Genomic DNA, 25713 nt, shown 5'->3' with positions numbered 1-25713 from the left:
GGTCCGTGCCAGAGAAAGATTGGGCGAGTTACTAAGGAATTTCTCTTCAGGAGTTCAAACTCTACAGTATTAACCCATCTTTGTTGAATCTCTCTCTTTAAAAAAAAAAACTTTTATAAATCGTTATATTATGGGCTCTTATAGCTCTTAGGACAATCTATATATCAATTGTATCAAAGACATTTGTACATATGTTGCCATCATCATTTTCAAAACATTTTTTTTCTACTTGAGCCTTTGGTATCAGCTCTTTTTTTTTTCCTTCCCTCCTCCCCTCCCACCCTCATTATCCCCTGATAAATTATAAATTATTGTTTTCATATCTTACACCATCCGCTGTCTCCCTTCTTCACCCACAGTTCTGTTGTTCATGCCCCCCACTCCCGCTGGTATATGTTGATCATTTCGATCAGTTCCCCCTTTCTTCCCCCACCTTCCCTCTACCCTCATGGTATCACTGTTCCCATTACTGTCCCTGGGGGTTATCTCTCCTGGATTTCATGTGTCGTGAGCTCTATCTGTACCAGTGTACATGCTCTGGTCTATCCAGATTTGTAAAGTAGAACTGGGGTCATGATAGTGGCGGTGAGGACGCATTAAAGAACTACAGAAGTGGTTCACAACCTTCCTAATGCTGTGACCCTTTAATACAGTTCCTCATGTTGTGATGACCCCCAACCATAAAATTATTTTCATTATTAATTCATAACTGTAAGCTTGCTACTGTTATGAATCATAATGTAAATATCTGATATGCAGGATGTATTTTCATTGTTAAAAATTGAACATAATTAAAGCATAGTGATTAATCACAAAACAATATGTAATTATATATTGTGAAATATTTATTTCTATTAAAAATAATTGAAATTTTGTCTTGAAGCATGGTGTAGCATGGGTAACAGTCTTCATGTTGGGTACTTGTATGTGGGTATATCTGCTTGTGGGTGGACCCGCCTGGAGACGGAAAGAGGAGCATTGTCTGGGTTCCTAAAACCATCAGAAATATGTGTTTTCTGATGGTCTTAGGCGACCCATGTGAAAGGGTGGTTCTACCCCAAAAGGGGTCGTGACCCACAGGTTGAGAACTGCTCTACTAGAGGAATGTTGTGTGTTTCATTGGTGCTATACTGCACCCTGGATGACTTGTCCCTTCCTGGCGACCCTTGGGCTTTGGGTCTCCTCTCTGTTCCTGCTTATTCGAATCAGTATGATTCTTTTGGGTCTTGTGATGCCTGATACCTGATCCTGTTGTATACCTCGCGATCTCATAGGATGGTGTGCTTCTTCCATGTGGGCTTTGTTACTTCCCTGCTAGATAGACGCTTGTTTAACTTCAAGCCTTTGAAATTAACCCCAGACCCTATATCTTTTAATAGCTGAGCACCATCAGCTTTCTTCATCCATCAGCTTTGTTCAGCGATTTTTCTTACAGATAAAATCAGAACCACATTGGAAGCAGGTGAAGATGCAGGTACTCAAAAAAAAACAACAAAAAAACCAACAACCAAAAAGCCAAACCAGAAGTTTCTATCATAAATAAGGAACAGAAAAATAAGATTAGTAGCCATGTGGGGCCATAGTTGCATGTATGTAGTAGCTTTGACATGTAGAAAATGAGAGATATCACTTGACTATAAACATGTGCTGAGGTCCAAGTTCACTGAGAGCTGTCTCTCAACTTTCCTCTGGTTGTGAGTTCACATCTGTAGACATCCCACAGTGCCATTGAAGTAGTGATTGGTCTTTTAATCATGTGTGAGGATATCTGTGCTTCCGTTGGGTTAGATTAGACAATGCCTTTCATCTAAGGAATTTTCATATTTTTACTTTTATTTCTTTTCTTTTAATTGTGGTCCAACATACATAACATAATTTATAGTTACCATTTATAAATGTACAACTTAGTGGCATTAAGTACAGTGACAAGTTTGTGCAATTACCACTGCTGTCTATTTCTAAAACCTTTCCATTCCTCCCAACACAAATTAAATCGCAATTCCCTAGTCCCTGCTTCCCCCAGCCCCTGGCAGCCAGTCTCCTAATTTCTGCACTCACATACACAAGTGTTTATCCTTTATGAATATAGCTTATTTCATTTAGCATGTGTCCAAGGATTATTCATATTGTGGCATGTGACAGAGACTGCTTGCTTTTTCATGGGTAAGTAGTAGTCTTGTGGATCTTGCAGTTTGTCCTTTTATCTGTTGGTGTACATGTGACTGGTTCGTACCTTTGAGCCATTGTGGATGAAGTTGTTCTAAAGTTTATGTATAAGCATCGGTCTTGAGTCGTTGTTTTCACCTCTGAGAGATACATGCATAGGAGTGGATCTGCTGGGGCAGATGGTAATTCAATGTGTAACTCTCGAGATCTTAAGGAACTACTGGACTGTTTTCCAGTAGTTGTAACATTTTACATTCTCAACAGAAGTGGATAAGTGTTGCAATTTCTCCACATTGTTGGAAATACTTGTTATTTTTCCCTTTAAAATGTTTTATTTTTTATAATAGCCATCCTAGCAAATAGAATTTATAAGTGGGAAATAACTATGAATACATTTAGCGTGCTTCAAATAGTTATTCATTTGTTTGAAATATAATACTGAATCTCAAGCTATGGTTCAGCACTTTTTCTTGTAAATCATCTAGGGGCTAATACAGCAGTTAGGGTGATATGCCATCTGTAACTTTTGATAGGCATTAAAGCATAGTGGTGGTGAAACAGAAAACTGATTATTGTTGGATCTCAAGGTCACCTTTGGACTCTGCAATGGGACCTACTTCATACTCTGAACAACAGGATCAATATTCCCTTTCTAACTAAACCAATATTAAAAGTATGACTGATTGCAGTTGGCAATAAGTTGTAGAAAACACTAAATGAATATGCATTTTCCAGTGGCATCCCATGCCTTAAAATTATTATAAACATGAAACTGTTTACCTTTGTGTAATGCTTTTATTTCATAAAAATTTCCATTTAGGATATTCATGTGTGCAACATAACTTTAAAAGAAGCAAGAAACATATTGTTATTCTCATTCATTTTTTATGAGAAACTTGAGGCATAGAAAGTATGAGACACTATCTTGTAGTTGTTTTATGGTTAGCGGTAGGACCGGAGCTAGAAATGGGCTTGCTGATTCAATACTAGTAGCTCCTTCTATAAGGCACCAAGGTGAGCAGTATATTAATAAAAGAAGCTCCTGATGTCAAGAACCTCCTGTGTGGAGCAAAAGGAATCTACGCCCCAGGGAACAAATGAAGCTCTTTGGGATAGAGCACTGGGTTTAGGGGATCTATGGCAAAGCTCTTGTTACCACTAAAAAATTTGAACTCAGTTATCATTTTAAGTTGTGGTATTATGGTATGGTGAGAAAGAGTGAGACAGACAGACAAAGATCAGTCATGAGTTGAAATAGTCCTTATGTAGAGTGATCAGCCATAGCATGTGCCAGGAATTGCACTGTCAAAATATGATAAACACCTACATGTGGTGGTGCTGTGGGTTAGGCATTCATTTGCTAAACTTGATGGCTCAAACCGACCACTGGCTTCTCCAGGGAAAGATGCGGCTGTCTGCCCCCATGAAGGTGGACAGTCTTGGAAACCTGACTGAGAGGTTCCACTCCGTCCTCTCGGGTCACTGTGAGTTGGAGTCAGTTCATTGGCAGTGGGTTTGTTTGGGGTCAGAGGAACTTGAGAAGAATGGAGGCCAAATATCATTTCATTATTTTAAAAGTCATGTCTTTCCTTCTTTCTAACGTGTTCCTGAAGTATCACCTGCTGTTTACAGACACTGCTGCTGTCTGTCAGGACTGCTGCTTCTCTGGATTAGAACTGGAAGTCTGTTTTTCCGTGGTAGCCAGGCGACCATCTTTTATTCAAATCGTATCCCAATGAGGTGGGATATTCCCTAATTAACCCTCTCATTTTCCCAATAGGGAAATTCAGGCAGAAATGCAGAGAGACACGCCTAGTCTCTCATGGACCAGTGGTGGGAGATCAAGTGTAGAACCATCACTCACAGTTGGCATGAGCACTGGGTCATTGTGAATGATATGTGTATGCTGACTTGGGACCCTCAGAATTAGAATTTGCTGCTTTAGCGATTGATCATTGGTGTTCCGTAAGAAAAAGAAAAATCGGCCTCCAGACTCTGCTGCTTTCCTTTCATTGCAAAGCAAGTGACAGTGAGTGTGGAACTTTCAGACTCTGTTCTTGTCGTAGCGTAATTGCAGAAGCACCTTAGACCTGGGGGCGTGACGGGCTTCATGATCACCACGGTCTGAAGAGAACAGTATAGAAAATGAGGTGAGCCCGGCAGGCAAAGGGGCCTGTGTGGCCAAGTTTCCAGAGTTTATCATGGCTTGCAGTGTTCTGTATGCTAGAAACAAGAAATTAGGAGCTGCAAATTTCCTTTGCCATAAACAGGATTGATTTTTTTAAAAAAAAATCCTTTTATTGGGGGCTCATACAACTCTTCTCACAATCCATCCATCCATCGTATGTCAGGCACATTTGTAGATTTGTTGCCTTCATCATTCTCAAAAGATTTCTTTTCTTCTTAAGCCCTTGGCATCAGCTCCTCATTTTTCTCCTCCCTCCACGGTCCCCCCCCTCCCTCATGAACCCTTGATAATTTGGAAATTATTATTATTTTGTCATATCTTGCCCTGTCCGATCTTAATGCCTTCAAGGAGCAGGTGTTGTATAGTGGAAAGGGTTGTGGAATCAGAAAGAACCAGGCTTGGCCCCTTGCCTCAACCCTTCCAACAGTTTAGCTCTTAGAATTTCACTTTTCTCATCTGTGTATGGGGGCAGGGAGGTGGGGAGGAATGGATATTTTAATAGCCATTTTGAGGCAAAGGATATTTATATAGAGAGTGGCACAACATGCATTTGGAAAATGGTAATCAATGCTGTTCTTAATTTCCTCAGTATGAGCCGAAGGGCTGCTGATTTCTCATTTCTTTCCCTTTTTCTGTGATAGGATGCGACTCAGGAAAGTATTCCAATCATGTTGGTCGGAAACAAGGCGGATCTTCGTGAGGATGCTGCTGTGGACGCACAAACCTGTGTTCCAGGAAACATTGGAGAAAAGCTGGCCATGGTAAGAGTGGAAACTGCACTCTGATTCCTTGCCACTAAGTTGACTCATAGTGACCCTATGGGACAGAGTGGAATGAACCTTAGGGTTTCTGAAACTGTAAATCTTTATGTGCATAGACAGCATCATCTTTCTCCTATGCCGCCACTGGTGGGTTCAAACTGCTGGCCCTTAGGTAAGCAACTCAATTTGTAGCTCATTGTGCCAACAGAGCTCCTTGGTCAGAGGAAACTCACCACCATCAAGTCAGTGCTGACTCATAGGGACCTGTAGGGCAGGATAGAACTGTCCCTATGAGTTTCCACAACCATAACTGTTTACAAGAGTAGAAAGTCTGCCTTGTATTTCTCTTGAAAAATGGCTCGTGCTTTTGAACCAACCGCTGACCGTGAAGTTAGCAGCCCAAGGTGTAACCACCATACTACCAGGGCTCCCTTATTAAGAGTAATGGTGGGTTCAAATCGAAAGAGGGCTTAGGACCCTCAGAAGTCACTGGCTTTGATCTTTAATCTTCTTTACCTTTGCTTAAGGCAGCCCTGGTGGCATTCTGGGTTATGAATTGGGCTGCTAACCACAAGATCACCAGTTCAAAACCACCAGCCGCTCTGAGCCTTCAGTCCTGTAAGCCCACAGGTGCAGGTCTGCTCTGTCCTGTAGGGTCACCGTGAGTCAGAACTGATTGTATGGCAGTGAGTCTGGTGTGTTTTTAAAACCGTTCTTAAGATGTCCTTTGAATATGCCTTGGTCCTATCTGAGGAGACTTCTGCCCTTCTGAGACAGGCAGAACCCCAAATGTCCTACCCTCATTGATGAGCATAAGTAAATAACCCAGAGATTGGACCCCCCACGAAGGTAAAATACTTACTTAATTAAATTTCTCCACTAAGTACAAACCTATAAAACAAAACCTCAAACTCACAGCCATTGAGTCGCTTTCAAATCATAGCAACCCCATCGGACACAGTAGAAATGCCCCCATAGGTTTCTGAGACTAACCTGTTATGGGAGTAAAGCGCCGCGGCGTTTTGAACTGCTGGCCGTGCGGTTAGCAGCCCAACACAGAACTCACTACACTGTTGGCTCCTTGGAGTACAAAGAAGAGTTAAAATTGCGATCTTCTTCTTCACACTCATCTAGTTGCTGGAATCCTTCTATAGTCATGGAACTCAATGCCAAACAAACGAATGAATGTTCTCTTTTGAAAAGAAAGGTTTAATGTCAGAAGGTTACTATGCCTTCTGGCCTTATGTGTATGGATGGAACGTGAGAGACATTTTTGTTTCTTCCAAGATTTGTACTTAGTCGGAAAAGTGTAAAATTATTTTTGGCTATACATTTATATAGTTGGTGAAACTAATTACTGTGCCGTTTATTGTCTTGTGCCATGTTTCCTTTTCATCCCTTATTATCACGCTATTGTCCTTGTGTCAGAATGCTACCTGACCGTTTTATGAGCTGTCTTATCTATAAATCAATTCAGATGCATTTTGGATCAAATAAGAAGCTAATACAATAGCAAACTGATTTGACATTGGTATCCTTGTTTTCTGCTGTCAGTCCCATGAAATTACCGCTTTGTTCTATCTATCGATCGATCTATCGATCTATTGATCTATCTATATCAGCTACCTCCCATCTATCTCGATGGAGCTTTGAGATGGTGCGAATGGCTAATCTGCTCAGCTACCAACTGAAAATGTGGATGTTTGAGTCCACGCAAAAGCTTCTTGACCAAAGGCCAGGGATCTTCGGAGAGTTTGACTGCAGCGCCTGTGGGAATGCTGTGAGTAGGAATTAACTCAACAGCAGCAGATTAGTTGCTTAGAAAAATATCTCTTGGTTTTAGCAACATTGGTGGTGGCTCTTCCTGAAAGGACAAGATGATAGTGTGAGGGTGCCGACCTGAAGGATACATATTTTGGATGAAATTTAATTTCTTGGGCATTATCTTAGACTATTAATTTTGTCTCTCTCAATTTATTTGGTAGAAGAACATTTGATAGCATCTTTAAGATAACTTTGAAACATGAAATTGTTTTGTTGTTCGTTTTTAATGCCATATGAAAATCCTCTGACTAGATGTTTTCCAGGAATGACTAAGATCGAAGCTTGTATTGTTTTTGTTTTATTTTGTTTTGTTTGTGTTTTAAATATTGAAACCCTGAATAGATTTCTCATATGGTAATCACTCTAAGCATGCTCGAAAAGAAAATGTTGTGTTTTTTCTTGTTAATTTTTAAAAGAAGATGTAGCAGGAAACCCAACTAAAGCTTTTCTTTAATTATGCATCTTTTTTCTACAGAACTATGGGGCATTATTCTGTGAAACAAGTGCCAAAGATGGTTCAAATATAGTGGAAGCTGTTCTACATCTTGCTCGGTAAGTTTTGACTTGTATTTGGAAAGTGGGATATTGGATTGGTTATTTTTTAGCTGCTACATATATGAAATTCCTTGACCCCAACATGCAGTTATAACTGGAAAACACTGCCTGTCATTAATGGAGTAGTGGTGTTAGTTGCCCTCAAAGTTGGCCATAATTTATGTTCATCCCAGATACAACCTAATGGAATGTTGCCTGGGCCTGCCCATTTTCATGAGTGTTGGCATGTTTTAGTCCATTGGTGTGACTATTTAGGGGCATCATTTTACAACACTGTATCTGCCCAATTCTACTGTTTTCTGTACCCTCTTTATTGGCTTATTTTCAGAAGTAAATTATTAGGTTTTTCTTCCAAGTCTTTCTTAGTCTGGAAGCTCAGTGGGCACTTGCGTCTCATGAGTGGCCCTGCTGGTATTTGAAATACCAGTGGCCTAGCTTCCCTCACCATGGCAACATGCAAGCTACCACAGTGTGGCTAAATGGCAGCCAGGGAGTGGTCATTGATGACATCTGTCGCAAGTAAAGATTCTGTACAGACGTGGCATGCTGCTTATTCATTATAAATATTGCAGAAATATCTTCACTGCCAAACGAAGCAGGTGTATTTGAGGAGCCATTGACCTTTCTGCAGAATGTCACCCCAAAGCTACCAGTTGACTTTTATGAATCATTTCCAGGAACCGGCATTTAAATATGAGAGACTCTTATGAATACAATTGCCTATTATTATATTCCCCAGAATAAATCGAAGAGGAAAAACAACAACAGTAAACAGTAAAGAAATTGTGTATATCATGGCAATTGATTGCACCTTTTCAAACTCTTTCTTAACCTAATAAAGCAATCATTAAGCTGAGGCAATGTTGTTAATAATAATAACATTTTAGGGTGTAGATTAGAGTAGAAACTGCACCATTGAAAACTTGAGTGTGTTTGAGGGTGTTAACTCCTTAGCGTAGTCTAGGGAAACAACTTCTATTAGCTTTATCTTTTCTCCTCAGCTTTCTGCTACCAATGGGAAGCCGGTCCCTAACTGACCTAAAGGGATTAAATGCACACACAAGCAAGACATACTAACAAAGACCAGCCGAATGATCTGTAATTACAGACAAAACCAAACCATCATTTTAGGCATGCGATTCTTTTTCTAGACTTTACAAGGATTTTAACTTCAGTAGGATGATTGGCCTCTTTGGCTACTATGTATTGAGAATTTAAAAACTTGGTAGTATTTCTAAATGCTGCTTTTAAAATGAACGAAATGCTTAATAAAACTGAGTTCTATTATGAGAATAATTGAATAAAGTTCTATTATGAGAATAATTGAATAAAGTTCTATTATGAATCTTGACATAAATTTTTGCTGTCACTTCAGGGAGATCAGGAAACGATCCTAAGCATTTAGTTGGTCAATTTGACATTGTTCGCGTTGTAGTGGCCAGTGAGCCAACCTCCACCTCATGGTGGTTCCATATGTCTCACTGCCATTGAGTTGAATCTAACTCATAGGAACCCTGTGGAATGGAGCGGAACTGCCCCTGTGGGTGTCCAAGACTGTAATCTTTACAGGAGTAGAAAGCTTCATCATTCTTCCAAGGGGAGGCTGGTGGATTTGACCCTAATGGGTAACCCTTTATGCCACCAGGGCTCCTGACCTCATACATAGTGCAACTAAATACTGTTCAGACCTTTGCCATCTGCATCGTTAATTGTAGCTCAAACCTAGTGATTCCTGGTTTTCATTGGCTGGTTTTCAGAAACTGATTACCAAGGCTTTCTTCTGATCCTCCCATAGTGAGGATGATCTGCTGAAACCTGGTCAGCATCAAAGCAATACACATTTCCACCAACAGAAAGGATGTGGCTGCACATGAGACATTTAGCGTAGAACCTAACCTGGGTTTCCTATGGGAGGTGAGAGTTCTCCCACTGAACCATCAGTATTCCGTCTTATTTTAAACACTATTATTGAAGTAGATTATGACTCAGTGACCCCGTATAGGACACAGTAGAACTGTTCCCTGGGGTTTCAGAGACCATAACTCTTTACAGGAGCACACAGCCTCATCTTTGTACCAAAGAGCGGCTGGTACATTTGACCTATCAATCTTAGCAACACTTATCCTAGTGCATGTTGAAGTGGAATTCCACTCAAGGTGGGAGTCTTATTTTAGTCATTCCGAATCTACAAAATGAAAGGGGACAAATAAAAAATATCTTCAAGGTTCTTTCTGTTCTTTTTCTTGGATTCTATATATAATAGTCCCAACTCCACTGAACTACATCATACTCTTTGAATATGTGATTATTCCGCGGGTCCATAGTAAAGTTGAGTGCTTCCAAAGTGCCTTCGTGACTCCCCGAGACCAGCAGGATTTCTGTTGTGCCATAAAGATAGGAGAGGCTGTAAACTACTTGTGCCCTTTTCCCACCTGCTCCAGTGTGACACCTTGGGTCAGCCCACGCACAGGTTAGCTTAAATATAGCCTGTGTGTGTGTTTAGAGCACCTGGTGAGCAAAGGTATTTTGATAACTAAGGTACTTCTGCTGTCACCTGGACAGAGAGTACTTTTCTTTTTTAAAGCTCTAGACAATTAAAAGCAAGCTTCTTATGACTCATTTATCAAAGAGTTTGTTGGTATTGTTGTTGCCTGGTGCATTATGGTTAGGCCTCTGTCTTCGTCATATTAATGAATGCTCAATACAAAAATTATAAATAAAGAACATATGCAAAGTTTTCTATTTGCTTTCTGCTCTTCCTTCAGATTTGCCTGTCAACATTCCTAAGTTTTAAAATGAGAACGTGGAATTCTTCATTGGTAAAACGATCAATTTAGAAAGTTTTAGAGCCTCTAGGAAGTTGTATTAATGCAAAGCTAAGTTCTTGATTAAGTTCTCATACAAGATCCAGACACACTTCTTCCCCTCATGATGTACAGGCATAACACCGGAACTGGCAGAGTCTGTGTGTTTGCATTATCTGAACTTTATTCAGAGGTGAAGGGAGGCCATAAATGTTTGGGCTAACCACCCGAGTTACTCTGCTTTTTCTTGGAAAACCTCTCAATCCCAGGAAAAGCTTCTCCTAGAAATGCCGTTTCCCTGTTGTGTTCATAGGACATCTTTCAGAACTGTTGTAAAATGGGTAAGTAACCTTGCCATTACCAGAATTACAGGTTTTGAACAGTTTGCCTTAGATTTACATTCACCCAGCTTTTAATTGATTAGTGGCCTGCTCTTTGAGAAAACAAAAACTCGCGTAGGGCAATGTATCAGTTCCGCCCAAGCACTGGACTCGTGTATAAATTTGCCTAGCAGGCTAAACCATTTAAAATGTAATTGTTAAACATATGGTACTTTTGGGTTAGGTACGTTAACTTTGCCAGACAACTCTGTGGGAATTGTTTAGAACTATATCTATTGGATATCCTTAACATGGGACATGCCTGCAATTTTGGTGGCTTACAGAAACTGAAGGCCAGATGAAAGATGTAAATGTGGCATTCCTCTTCAATATTTTCTTTCGAGTTCAACAGTGTCTATATTATTATGACTGTTCAGTGTGTGCACAGCCCTGTGTTACCTTCCGGAGAGTTCTCAAGGAAATGAAAATAATATTTCTACATTAAAGAAAATTGCATGACCTTGTAGTCATTTGACATGCAGCTGACAGAGGCCATTTGGGTGCTCAGAAGGAAGAAATGTAAGTTTTGTTGGTCAAGGGTAGATGCTGGACATAGCAATTAAATTGAGTCTCAGATTGAATTTGCATCAGCGTAGAGGAGCACGGGAGGTTATTTTAGGCAAGTCCAGAATAAATGTACTGGAAGTAATGTAAATAAAAGCTTTAAGTAACAGAATACGAAATAGAACTAAAATAAGTAATAAAACAAGAGAAGAAGGCGGAGGGAAACATCAGACAGGGTAACTTATGAGAAACTATAATAATTTACGAACTATGAAGGGTTCATGAGGGGGGGTGGTTGGAAGGGGGAAAATGAGAAACTGATATTAGGGGATAGAGTGGGAGGCAAATGTTTTGAGAATGATGAGGGCAACGAATGTGCATATGTGCTTGACACAATGGATGTGTGTATGGATTGTGATGAGAATTGTACGAGCCCCAATAAAATAATTAAAAAGAAACCACCAAGTAACTGACTCATGTTTTATGGAAGGTGCTCTGGAGTTGCAGTGCTTCAGCGCTTGCTGAAGGTTGGTGGTTTGAGCTCATCCGGTGACTCTTCAGGTGAACAGCTCTGGCAAGCAGTTCCTGTAAGGAGTGCAGCCTAGAAACCCCTGCGGGGCAGATCTGCTCTGTCACACGGAACCACTCTGAGTTGAAATTGATTCAAGAGCAGCTACCACCACCACCAGGATGTTGTATGGAAAGTTTGCTATGTTAGGCTCATGCCGAGTGGTTTCTTTGTGTTATTTCATCTTTACAATAATCTTGTGAGGATGCGATGGTTATCACATCCATTTTAAAGATGAGAACATTGAGTGTTAGAATGCTGAATCAACTTATTCAAAGGGACACAGCTCGTAATTGGCTAAATTAAAGCTTCCTATTACTAATCTGAATTGCAGACTTGCCGCTTAAATGTTGGTATTTCTCATGGTTCCTTTCTGCACTTGGTTCCCTTCTATTGTCTCAGAGTCGGTCTTCTCTCTCTTTGGTTAGTGTCTCCCATCCCCATTGTATCTAGAGCCATTTATAATTGATGACTTCCAGTGCCTGTGTTTTAACTCTCCACCTCTTTTCAAAATTTCCTGACCACATTTGAAACCACTGGCCACTGGAAATTCCAGAGATGGGCGGATTCAACCTATCAAGACCCTGATGCATAATCTTTTCTTTAAAGGATCCTGGGTGTCTTAGTGCATTGTGCTTTGGGCTGCTAACCTCCAGGTCAGCATTCAAACCAACTAGCTGCTCCATGGGAGAAAGAGGAGACTTTCTGCTCTCGTGAATATTGACACCCCGGGAAAACTAAATGGGGCAGTTCTTCTCTGCCTTAATCTTTACAGGAACTGATTGCCTCATGCAGGCATCCTCAAACTACGGCCCGCGGGCCACATGAGGCCCACTGCAGACACTTATCCGGCCCGCCGGGTGTTTTTGCCCCATTGTTTTTTTACTTCAAAATAAGATATGTGCAGTGTGCATAGGAATTTGTTCATAGTTTTTTTTTTAAAACTATAGTCCAGCCCTCCAACGGGTCTGAGGGACAGTGAACTGGCCCCCTGTTTAAAAAGTTTGAGGACCCCTGCATAGGATTGCTATAAGTCAGAGTTGACTAGATGGCAGTGAGGTTTTTATTTTGTTTCTTTAAAACCGTTACTCATTCTAAATTTTCTTTCGCAGGAAACAGTACAAAAGGCATAAATTTAAAAACAGTAACTTGGCATCAATCTTGACTTCTTCCTGTCTTCCTTATTCACCCACATCTGGAGGGTTTGGGGGACCTATTGATTCAGTGGCTTCCCTGTGTATCTGTTGAATCTGTCACGTCTCTCTCTTGCTCTGATATGTTCAAACTTGCCTTGCCTGGTTCACTGTAGGAGATTCATTTGTTTGTTTTGAGTACCTTATGCTGGTGTCCTGACCAGTTTGGCAGCCACTAAAACATGGCATAGTGGATTATAAATTGGGATGCTAACCACAAGGTCAGTAGTTCAAAGCCACCATCAGAGCAAGATGAAGCTTTCTACTTCAGTAAAAAGTTACAGTCTCTGAAACCCACATCAGTTCTACCCTGTTCTATAGGGTCTCTGTGAGATGGAGTCGACTTCATGGCAATGAGAACAAAGGGCTACTTTGTGTTTTAAAATCAGAAAAGGTATGCATTAGGTTTCTAGCCTACCACCCTATATGTTCTATGTGCACGCTGATCAATGAATCCAAGAAGCTAGACTATAGAAAGAGAAACATGCATGCATCAGGATTGAAGGAAGACTCATTAACAACCCGATATAAGAAAGGGACTTAAGTTTTGCTTGCTGAAGCCAAGGGGACCTGAAACATTTACTGGTCAGGATCAAAGACTACAGTCCCAGTATTGATTACAATTAATGTCAGGGAAACAAAAGTCTTCACAGCTGGACCAGTACACAACATCATCATGATACATGGAGAAGAGATAGAAGCTATCAAGGATTTTATGCTATGTGGATCCATAATCAATATTCATGGAAGCAGCAGCCAAGAAGTTAAACAACAGATTGCATTGAGCCTGTCTGCTGCACAGAAACTTTTCAATGAGTTGAAGAGCAGAGCTGTCACTTTGAGGATGAAGTGGTGCCTCATCCAAGGCAGGATGTTTTCAATCACATTAGATGCATGGGAGAGCTGGACCATGAGTAAGGAAGACTGGAGATGAAATCCTACATTTGAATTATGGTGCTGGCAAAGCATAGTGTAAGTAGTATAGATTACCAGAAGAGCAAGCAAATCTCCCTTGAAGGAAGCGCTGCCAGATGCCCCTTAGACAGGAGAAAGGCAAGATTTCATCTCACACACTTTAGACATGTTATCAGGAGGGACAAGTCCCTCAAGAAGCTACTGATTAATAGCATGCTGATTAAAATAGAGGGTCAGTGAAAAAGCTGAGCCTTGATGAAATGGAATGACACGGTGGCTGTAACAAAGGACTCAAACACAACTGCAATAGGTTCAAATATAATAGCAATTGTGAGGACGGGGCAATGTCCCATACTGTTTGTTGTACACGGGATTGCTTTGAGTTGGAGCTCACTTGACCACACCTAACAGCGACAACAGACTCTTGCTATGTGGTGAATCCAAATTGAGATGTGCTGAAAGTGCACTGGATTCGGAAGACTTCCCAAATCCCAACTCACTGCTCTTGAGTCGGTCCGACACACAAGGATCCTGTAGGAGAGAGCAGAACTGCCCTGATGGGGACTTTATGTCTTTAAGAAGGGGGAAAGGTTGATCTTTCTCCTCTAGGGAAGTTGGTAGTCTGGAATGGCAGACTTTGAAATTAGCAGGCCAAGTCATTACCCACAGGGCCACCAGGGTCCATTTTAAAGACTTAAGTATTAAAATATATATAATATACATTTATACATATATTATATATCTTCATATATATATAATGTCTTACATATCTTATAAAATATCTTCTTTATCGTAGTACAACAGTTACTGCTGAGTTGATCCTCACTCATGAGACAGCTCATGCAGCACAGGGTAGAACTGTGCTGTCCGTTGGGTTTGTAATGACTGCTTTTTCAGAAGTTGATCACCAGGCCTTTCTTCCAGAGTGCCCCTGGGTAGACTTAAATCTCCCAACTTTCATGTTAACAGCCAAGTTGGCTAGCCATGTGTACTACTTATGGAGCCCTTTTATTAATGTTATTTTGATTGATTATATGTTGACATGGTGATCTTATATATTCCATGACAAAATAATAATAAAGGTAACTTGAAATTTTCCCATGTTTTTAATGGGACCCTCAGAAAACCTTAAATTTTATGTGTGGATTGCATTCCACTTGATCAATTAGCATTGCTCTGTAGATTCCCCGTTATCAGTAGATGCCGTTTCAGTTATCAGTAGATAACTGTATCATAAACCACCCCCAAACCTAAAACAAGAGCCATTTTGTAAGAGCTCACAAATGCCAACATTAGCTGGAGAGCTCCTCTACTGCTCTTGCTGGGTGTTCCTCTGCTGTTCCAGCCAGTTGAACACTTGGCTAGAAGCTACCATTTGTCTGTCAGTTTCTCATATCGTACTGGCTTGTGGACTGCTGTGATGCTGGAAGCCGTGCCTCTGGTATTTCCAATACCAACGGGGTCACCACAAGCGAACAAGTTTCAGCAGGGCTTCCAGACTACGAACAGAACAGGAAGAAGGAATAGGCTGTCCACTTCTGAGGGATTGGCCACTGACAAACTTTTGAATAGCAAGAGGACATTGTCAAATACTGAAAACTGCATAAACAGCAGAAGGAAATTGTCAGATATAGTGGCCAGAAGATGAGCCACTGAGGTTGGAAGGCACTCAAAATATAAATGGAGAAGAGCTGCCTTCTCAAAGTAAAATTGACCACAATGACATGCGTGGAGAAACTTTCATTTGCTCATTGGGTATGACTCAAAATATGAAGAAAACAGCTAGTCATATTTGAAACTTGGAGTGTATGAGGTATGAATCTAGGAAAATTTGACAGCTTCAGAAGTGAAATGGACTGCACAGAGATCAGTATCTTAGGCATGAGTAAGCTTACATTGATGGTGGTGCCATTTTCCATCAGACAGCCTTGCGGGTTAATATGCAGGGAATGACAAGTTCAAGAGGAATGGCATCGCATTCTTCTTCAATAAGGACCTTTCAAGTTCTAGAAGTGCAATGCTGTCTGTGATAGCATAATACCTATCTACATACAAAGACAGCAAGGCAACAAAACTGTTATCAAATTTATACACTACAGCCAATGATGAATAAATTGAAGAATTTTACGAATGTCTTCAGTCTGAAAGTGATCAGACATGCAATCAAGATGTATTGCTAACTATTGGGACCCAAAAATTGGAACCCAAAGAAAGAGGAAGGAAGAAGAGTTTTTGGAAAATATGGCCTTGTTGAGAGAAACGAAGCTAGATATTACATGATAGAATTTTGCAAGACCAGTGACTTTTTATCACAAATAACCTTTTTACAACAACTCAGAAGGTGACTCAACAAGGGGATTTCTTCACAGGAATACATAGAACTCAAATTGACCACATGTGTAGGAAGATACAATAGAGCCCTGCTGGTGTAGTGGTTACACATTGGACTTTGAGGTGCAAGGTCAGTAGTTCAGAAATCACTAGCTGTAAACCGTTACAGTCTCAGAAACCCACAGGGGCAGTTCTGCCTTGCTCTACAGGGTCACTATGAGTCAGAATGACTAAATGGCAGTGAGTATTCATTTTAGGAGAAACTCAGTATCAGCAGATAAACCAGGCAAGGGACTAACTGTAGGGCAATATATATATATATATTCAGATTGAAGCTGAAAAAAATTAAAGCAAGTTCATATTACTACCTTCAGTATATCCCACCTGAATTTTGAGAATATCTCAAGAACACATTTTCTACATTGAACACTAATGACAGAAGACATGATGAGCTGTGGGAGCACATCAAAAACACCATTTATGAAAAAAGCAAAAGATCATTAAAAAGATCAGCGTCAATGTCAGGAAGACTCTGAAATTTGTAGAGTAGCTAAGGCAAATGCAAGAAATGATGAAGTCAAAGAGCTGAATAGAAAATTACAACAGGTAAGTTGAGAAGACAAAATATTATAATAAAATGTGCAAAGATCTTGGGTTAGAAACCAAAAAAGAAGAACATGCTCAGTATACCTTAAACTGAAAGAACTGAAGAAAATATCAAGTGTTGAGTTATAATATTGAAAGATTAAATGGACAAAATGTTAAGTTAAATGCAGGAAGAATCAAGAGAAGATGGAAAGAATATGCAGAATCACTCTACCAAAAAGAACTAGTTGACATTCACCCATATTGAGAAGTAGCATATGACCAAGAACCAAATAGTACTGAGAGGAGAAGTTCAAGCTAGACCAAAAGCAGTAGCCAAAAACCAAGGATCCAGCAATTAATGGAATGTGAATTTCAGTGTTTCAACAAACTAATGAAGCACTAGAAGCACTCCCTTGTCTATGCCAACAAATCTGGACAACAGCTAGTTGATTGGAGGAGGTCTGTATTACTCTGGATACTTTAGAGAATCAAATCCACAGAAACTCATTATAAGAGAGAATTTTATGTAAAGGTTAAGTGCGCATCAAGAAAACATCCCAACCCGGTGCTCCCCAAGCCCACAAATCCAACATTAACGTATTAACCCATGTGTCTAACACCAGTCCACAAAGTCCTCCTCCATCTCATAAAACAGACACAATGTCAATGGCAGGAGGAAAGCCGAGTCAGTGAATGTGTAAGCATCTCAGCACTGGCAGGGGTCTCCACATGGCTGCTGCAGCACCCAGGGCTGCATCGGGGTAGGTCCATGCGGTTTCTCCTAGGGGATGTCTTGCAGGAAGTGAGCCTGGCCAGCTGAAGCAGGGAACTGGCTCAGGCAACTTCACCCTGGTCCGATGATCACAAAGCAAGAGACCCAAGAACTCGAAAGGTGAGGCTCACCGAGCCATATCCCTCCACCCTTCAATTAACCCCACATGTGTTTATTGGCCAGGTTGGCACAATAAACTACCTACCTCAAGGTCCATATTTCTAACCATTTTAAAGAAAGATGGCCTAATAGAATGAGAAAATTATAGAGCCAATAGCATTGCGTAAAAGTGACATTTTGCTAAAGATCATTCAACAATGGTTGCAGCAGTACATTGACAAGGAGCTGCCTGAAATTCAGACCAGAGTTAGAAGTAAACTTGGAATAGGGATGTCTGATGGATCTTAACTGAAAGCAGAGAATACCAGAAAAATGTTTACTTGTGTTTTAGTGACTATGCAAAGCCATTCAACTAGATCATAATGAACTATGGGTAACCTTGAGAACAGGGGGAATTCCAGAGCAGCACATTGTGCTCATGTGGAACATGTACATGGATCAAGAGTCAGTGGTGCAAATGGAACAAGGAAATACTGCATAGTTTAAAATCGGAAAAGGTGTGTGTCAGGGTTGCACCCTCTCACCATACATGTTCAATCTGTATGCTGAGTAAATAATGAGGAGCTGGACTCCTGTTAAGAAGAAGTCAGCATCAGGTTGGAGGAAGGCTCATTACCAACCCGAGATAGGCAGATGACACAATCTTGCTTGCTGAAAGTTCGGAGAACTTGAAACATTTGCTGACGAAGATTAAGAATTGCAGCCTCAATATAGATTACAACTTATTGTAAAGAAAATCTCCACAACTGCACCAATAGGTAGCATCATAATAAATGGAGAAAAGAGTGAAGACGTTTTCAAAAATTTCGTCTTGCTTGGATCCACTATCAATGCTCATGGAAGCAGCAGTCAACAGATCAAATGATATATTCCATTAGATAAATCTGCTGTACAAGACCTCTTCAAAGTGTTGAAAAGCAATGATGTTCCTTTGAGGACTAAGGTGCACCCGACCCAAGTCATGATGTTTTCAGTGAACTCATATGCATGTGCAAGTTGGAGAGTGAATACAAAAGACCAAAGAAGAATTGATGCATTTGAATTACGATGCAAGTGAAGAGTACTGAAAGGATCATGGACCACCAAGAGAACAAGTAAGCCTGTCTGAGAAGAAATACAGCCAGAATGCTTTTTAGAAGCAAAGGAGACTTTGTCTCATTTACTTTGGACTTTTTATTAGGAGAGACCGGTCCCTGGAAAAGGAAATCATGCTTGGTAAAATAGAGGGACAGCGAAAAAGAGGAAGGCCCCGAACAAGATGGCATGGCTCAGTGGCTAGAGTGATGGATTCAAAATCACAACCTGCGGGGATGGCAGGGTTTGTCTTCCATTGTGCATGGGACCTCTGGGAGTCAGCCCCAACGCAGAGGCCGCTCACAGCAGCAGCAGCAAGGCCAGAAGTGTGGAACCATCATGTGCCTCTTTGAGACACTTCTCCTTGCTACTTTCATTGTCCAGAGCCACCAGACTGACTTCGTCAGTGATGCACGTGGACTTCTGGAGGGGACTCAATAGTCTCTAAGAAGGGCAGGAAGCTGACTCCACCAGGCTTCTTAATGTGTGAGCTTGGAAATCCTGGAACATTGTTTCCTCTGCATTGTATTAACCAAAAGGGAGGGCTAGAGGCTCCAGCTCTTGAAGGGAAACTCTGCCTTGCCAGGATAGGAGTACTTTGGGGCCACCTTGAGGATCAGCTTTCCCAGACTGCCACTGCATTTACTTAAGGTGGGGCTTCAGGGTCTGTATATCTTACAAGCATTCTGAAGGATGTGGCTCTAGGGGACTTTCCTCATGTAATGGAGAGTAAGACCTTTTTAATTTATTTCTTTTCCCGGTATCTGTTACCCCTAGCAGTTTAACTGTAAAAGAAATCCAGAAAGAGGCAAAAGGAAAGTCTTACTTTTCTCCCTGGATTTGAATCATCCATTGTTATTTTGATTAACCCATAGCCCACTGCCTCAAGCTGAATCTGAAAGCAACTGTGTATAAGGTTTCAAGACTCAATCTCAGGAGCAGACAGCTTCATTTGTCTTTTAAGGAGCAGCTGCGTTTGAAGAACTGACCTTGGGGTCAGCAACCCAACACCTAGCACACAGCACCATTATCATGTATAGTTCCAGACTGGTTGTGAAATTGCTGTTGTTACTGCCAGCCAGCACTAGGTAGGGTTAAAGCCAGACTCCATGGCGCTAAGGAGCTTGCTGGTAGTGAATATAGCAGCACCTTCTCACAGGAACAGGTGTACTTCCTGCACTCAGATGAGCACTCCAACCTTCAGGGCCCCTCAGGGGTCATGCTATGGCTTGGCTTTGGTGGTCATTTCATGGTCGGTTTGGAAAAGACTGCAGATCTGGCTGCCTCATCTGGGCTCTAAGAGAAGCTTCCTGACTTTACAGGGTGGATATCTGGAAAGAGGAGGCAGCTGGGAAGCCCTCCCTCAGAGGCAAGAATAGTTGATGTTGGGTGAGGGCTAGGGCAGGGTAGAGCCAGTGAGAAGAGCTCTCCAGGTGGCTTGTGTGTGCTGTTGCAGTTCCCTGGGATCTGAGTGTACCCTGCTTCCTCCCCGACTCCTGCCCCCTGCATACACACAGGCACACACCCACTGTTCTTTATCACTGGACCCTGGTGACCTTTGTCAGGGTACTGCATTGCCAGCTCCCCGTGAGACCATGAGCCCCACCGATTGGAGGCTTCATTCCATTTTATTTTCTGGTTGTGTCCCCAGTGTCTAGCAGAAGACAAGGCACAAGGCTAGCATTAAATGAATCAAGTTCATCATTACAGAGTGTGAATATTTATCCACGTACTGTACTCTTTATTCCAGCAAATATTTATTGAGCATTGGCTCAGCCAAGATACTGGGGATACAGCAATGAATAAAATAGGCACGCATTCCTGACCTCTTGAGCATCCAAGAAGGTGGATGTGTACAGCATACAAAAGAAATAAGTAAAGTCTCTCCTAAAATGTGATGAATTCATTCTGTGGAGAAAAATAGAGCAGAGAGAAGAGAGGCTGTAATGGCGGTGGCAACCTGAAGTAAGATTGTCCAGGAGAATCTGAGTGAGAGACTTGAAGGAGCCAAATTTCAAACTATTAATAAGCATCTATGGATCTATTTCTGGAGAAGGACTTCTAGAGCTATGCAGCATCCAGAACCACATGACAGAAAGGGTACTATTTGTGTATGTGTACACAAAACTTTATGCATTTGTGTGATGTATGTTCATGGACATGTCTGCATGTTTATGTGCATGTCATGTGTGTTCATGTATTTCGTGTGCACTACTTGTTTGCATTCATGTGCATACATGCATGTGTTTATGGTTGCATGCATGTGCATCTGTGTGTGAAGTATATGCATCTATGCATGTGTATGTGGTATATATGTGTACTGTGTTTGTGTGTGTGTAGCCTGGTGCTGAGGACAAAAGCCCTCAAATTGACCTTCATGGTTTGAATCTGAGCTCTGCCACTCTAGCTATGTGATTTAAGGGACATTTTTAACCATTTTGTGCCTTCACGCTTCATCTATAAAATTGGATGCATCAAACTCATATGGTTCGTTTGGGGATTAAGTAAATCCAGATCTACAAGACATTGAGAACAGTATCTGGATTGCACCAGGAAGCACTCGCCATTGTTATCCTTATTTCTTTAGAAGAATGTGGGATTTAGTTGTTACTTCAAGTAATTCTCTCTTTTTGTCTCTCTTTTCAGGGAGGTGAAAAAAAGAACAGATGCGGATGACAGCAAATCCATTACCAACTTGACAGGAACCAAGAAGTCAACACAAATGAAGAATTGTTGTAATGGCTAAACCCCAAACATCCTTGACCTCTGAAACCTGCATATTTATCATGCTGAATTGATGTGACCTATTTGATTTTACATACAGTGGTGTGGTCTTTGACCACTATTATATGTAGAGTTACAACATGGAAAACCCCAAACCTAGGTTGAGTCTCAATAAAAGATTGTGCCCTCCGGTTAAATGCAACTGTTTTGCCCTGACACAGTGAAAAAGAAAAGTCTACATCTTTTTAAAGCGGTAAAACAAACACAAAACACATGCTCAGATAAAGTTGTAAAGAAACTTGCTACAGTAATTGGATTCATGTAGTACCTGGATTTGTTTGGTAGCCTATGGCAACACGTGCTTAGAATATTTGATGCTAAAGTACTAGTAAACAGGGATCGACCGCCTGATTGATAAATAGCCCTGTGTCCTTTGATGGGCGCCCATCCACGTTAGACCTCTTTCCTCCTCTGAAGCAAATGACTCAGTCTGGAAGTCTACCCTTTCTGAACCCTAGGAATGAATGCTCAGATTCCACTGGGCGTGAAGCAGAAGGAACGAGAGAATGATGGCCAGTTGATAAGGACTCTTGATATTTATGAATTTTTTAATATTGGTATATCAATTGAGTTTTATCATTGCTTAAATAAAAGCTAAAAATGGTATTGTTTCAGGCTTCTGGGAATATAGAAATATATTTTTTAAATATAAAGAAAGCATTTTTGAGACAAAAAAATAGTTGTTTATGTCAAGGGAAATTTAAAAATATCAGAATAGTAAAAATCCAAGATTTAACATAAATCTTTGTTTGGTGAAAATATGTACAGCCACAAAATACTGAAAGTTCTTTGCTTGAAGAGATAATACCACTTAGTGGTTGCCAGAGGCTGGGGAGCAGGAGGGGATGTCTCGTCATGACTAATGAGAACTCAATTTCATTTTTGGCAGGTGAAGAGGTAACAATGGCTGTACAGCTTTGTGTCTGTACTTAAAGATCAGTAAAAGGAAAAATGTATGGTGTGTTAATTATATCTTGAAGAAAAATAAACTAGCACTTAAAGCAGGTTAATTTTGCCAAAGTGAAAACATGCATGCTTACTTCAAACCTTCCCACGGTTTAAAAGTCTCCACTATAATGCAAATCCTGAGCTTCCCAATCTGTCTGATGAACTCTTACCCGTCATAAACGAGGAAAGAAAATGTGAAGTTTGGTGTTTGGACAGTAACCTGTGTAAAATGAAGTGGCCACTGATAAAGGAATACCAGAGTGCTCCATTAGTACTCAGAGTCTTGCTCTCAGCCCTCCTCAAGGGGGACCGAGACACCTGCTGTCATTGACTTGAACCAACTTTATTAATCACAGCAAGAGATTTCACTTAACTCTCTTCGTATAGGCCCGGGTCCCCGGTGGCTTGCTGTAAACGCTTAAATATCTGTTATTTTTATATTACAGTTGCTGCCCAGTTTGACTCACAGTGACCTCATGTGTCTCAGAGTAGAACTCTGATCCAGAGGATTTTCAATGGCTGATTTGTCAAAGACCCATGGCGGTCTTTGAGGACACAGCCTTGTGGGTTTCAACCCCTCACCCTTTGACTAATAGTTGAGGACTTAACTGTTTGTTCTAGCCAGTGACTCCCTTTGATTGTATTATACAAGTTCATGTAAGCTAAAAATGTTCTTCTTGTTGAAATAAGACAATTCTATGGAGGGATCCTATTTGTTTTTCTTATGATCATAACTTAAATTCTCCAAGGTTCATTTTTTATAATGAAAATTGACCAGATAAGTCACACAAAGCTATTATCAATAGCCACAGCATCATTTAGCTTTTAAAAACATGCTTTCTCTCTTTATTGTGGCATTAGGATTTTTAGTGTTACTGGGAATTCGAGTCTGTCCCTAGCACTTCCACCATGAATACCTAGTTCATAGTCCTGGAGATAAAGATTACTCTTTTCCCAAAGTGGATGATGGACTTTGTGAGGTGTTAAAACAAATGGGACTGAGGAGTGGTGGCTTGTGGTCTGGTGAGACAAAGGTTTGCTACCACTAATGACCTTAGTAGTATCTCTGGAGGCCAAGTTCAAATGCAGCTGATAAATGTATTCATGTGAAAGACACAGTCTTAGTATATATGTTATCTTGTTACCTTTATTTATTTCCTCCTGACATTTTTCTTTATAAATTATTTCACAGTCTGTAAATAAGAGCATACATTTGATACACAAGTATTATCTTGCCTTTGCCTCTGAATTGAGCCAGCACATTCAAATTAATTGTAGATTACATAGATGCTTACAGTGGACAAAGCAATCATGTTTAACTATTTAAATTAGATAAATATTTTTTGGCAACATAATCCAACTAGAGATCGATAGCTCTGGTTAACTTTTGTTTGAACAAAAACTTCTTAAAGCTCTTTAAGCTACATTGCTTAGAGATCATTACCAACATTTTGATTCTTATGATGTTCTCAAATTTAGGTTGTAGTTTTAGCAAAACTAAGAGTATTCCATGTCTGTCGCTTAGATTTAAGTTGATATATTTGCATATTCCTTTGCTAGTAATTACCTTGCCTTTATTTCTCTTTTGAGACCTTTAAACTTCACAAGTATGCTACAATCCTGTTTGATTTGTTTTGACTTCATCATGGAAAAGAATGTGGGAGAAAGAAACGTGTTTCCCTCCTAACGTTTAGCCCCATGCATTTTCTTAATTTATTTGATCCCCTTGCTGCCTCCTATGACATATGTGACATTTGATTATTTAATGCTAAGTGCAATTTGCATAAACCCAAGTTACACAACCCTCCTGCTGAAGATAAAGTTGAGGTTAAAGATAAAGATTTATGTTCCTATTTGTACAGCTATTGGCTTCAGAGTGATGGTTTTGTGAGCTTTTATTGTATATGTGCATAAGAAATTTAATATGTATATAGAAAGTAGACCTCTGAGTATTGAGTAATTGTTTTATGACTTTGATTTATTCAGTTTACATTTTCATAGTATGGGCCATATTTCGTTTATACTGTTTATTTCTTTTCAAACCATTAATAATTATACCATAAAGTATAATTTTATAGCAATGCAAATGTCTAAGGAACTACAAATTTTTTTCTGCATTGTAAATACAATAAAGCTTGCTTCTTTTGGCCTTTTGGGTGTTTCCTTCAGCTTTTTTTTAGGTATCCCTGAAGTAATTTTGATGCTAGGATGTGTCTGTATTAAACCATATCTTTAAAACACTTGTTTTTCTGGCCTTGGCTAACTGCCTGGTGGGAGCAAGGAATGACAGAAACCTTGAGATTAGGACCGTGATGTGCACAGCTAAGGCCCAGCTATGCCTTTGTGGCCGGCGTCCTAGGTAGACCAGCTTTGGCATGACAGCCCTCAACAGTAAAGTTTTGTTAGAGAAGTTTGAGGGTGTTCTCTGGTTCCCTTCATAACCTCTGATAGGTTAGAGCTTCACCTAACGCCCACCACCCCTCCCCACCACACACACGCCACTTAGTTGTACCCTATTCATTCTCCCATTTTAGCTTAAATACAACTTCCTCAGGGAAGCTATAGTTGATCACATAAAGAGGTCATCTCATCAACTGGGGAGCATGGCACTTTTGATAACGTCAGTTATGCAGCAACTATGCAGAGTTCCCATAGGCTTCTCAGCTCGCTATTTGTCCAGTTAATGTGCACTCTGTGCCTTCTGTAGTCTAGTCGCTTGAAGGATTGTAAACAGATTTGGCCCTTGAAGGAGTTTACCACTCCTGGGATTTTACATTCAGTGGGATTTCAGCAGAACCCTGAGAATGCGTGTTGTGTGCATATGCGCGCGCACACACACACACACACACACACACACACACACACACACAGCAAGCCATAGATAGTTAAACGAGCTCATGGTCTACCATAAAGGATGTCTATGTATCTGTGTAGATACATAGTCAAATGATTATGTTAGGCTGGGTTGTCTAGAAAACACAATCAGTGACACTCAAATGTGTGTAAGAAAGAACTGTGTACCAAGAAGTTACTTCAACCCAATCCAACTCAAGTGGATGGGTCTGATAACTCGCTGGGACCCTCCTCAGATTCACATAGCTGCAGGTCAATGGCGCAGAAAGGGGAAGCAGGAAGCGGGGATGTAACAAACTGGTAGGTACAAAGACATGTGGATCCAGGGTTGGTGGGATCATGGCTGGGCACCAACAGCTCCCAAGGTCAGTGGCCCACATGGGGC

At 40.7% G+C, this 25713-nt stretch overlaps 1 protein-coding gene across 1 annotated transcript in view; it reads left to right on the top strand.

The window, feature by feature from the left end:
- The window catches only part of RASEF (RAS and EF-hand domain containing), a gene marked incomplete at its 5' end in the record, with an annotated part of 57677 nt that extends 33049 nt beyond the window's left edge, over positions 1–24628 (top strand). Inside the window, 3 exons of the mRNA XM_004717532.2 lie at positions 4996–5115; positions 7415–7491; positions 21390–24628. Of these exons, the coding sequence (XP_004717589.1) occupies positions 4996–5115; positions 7415–7491; positions 21390–21489 (297 nt within the window). The remainder of the gene's footprint in view (positions 1–4995; positions 5116–7414; positions 7492–21389) is intronic.
- Positions 24629–25713: the final 1085 nt, after the last annotated feature.

The sequence above is a fragment of the Echinops telfairi genome, unplaced genomic scaffold, assembly GCF_000313985.2.
Source record: "Echinops telfairi isolate 266 unplaced genomic scaffold, ASM31398v2 ScPeMD7_1;HRSCAF=3_1, whole genome shotgun sequence".
Lineage (NCBI taxonomy): Eukaryota > Metazoa > Chordata > Mammalia > Afrosoricida > Tenrecidae > Echinops > Echinops telfairi.
This window is presented reverse-complemented; position numbering and strand designations above follow the sequence as displayed.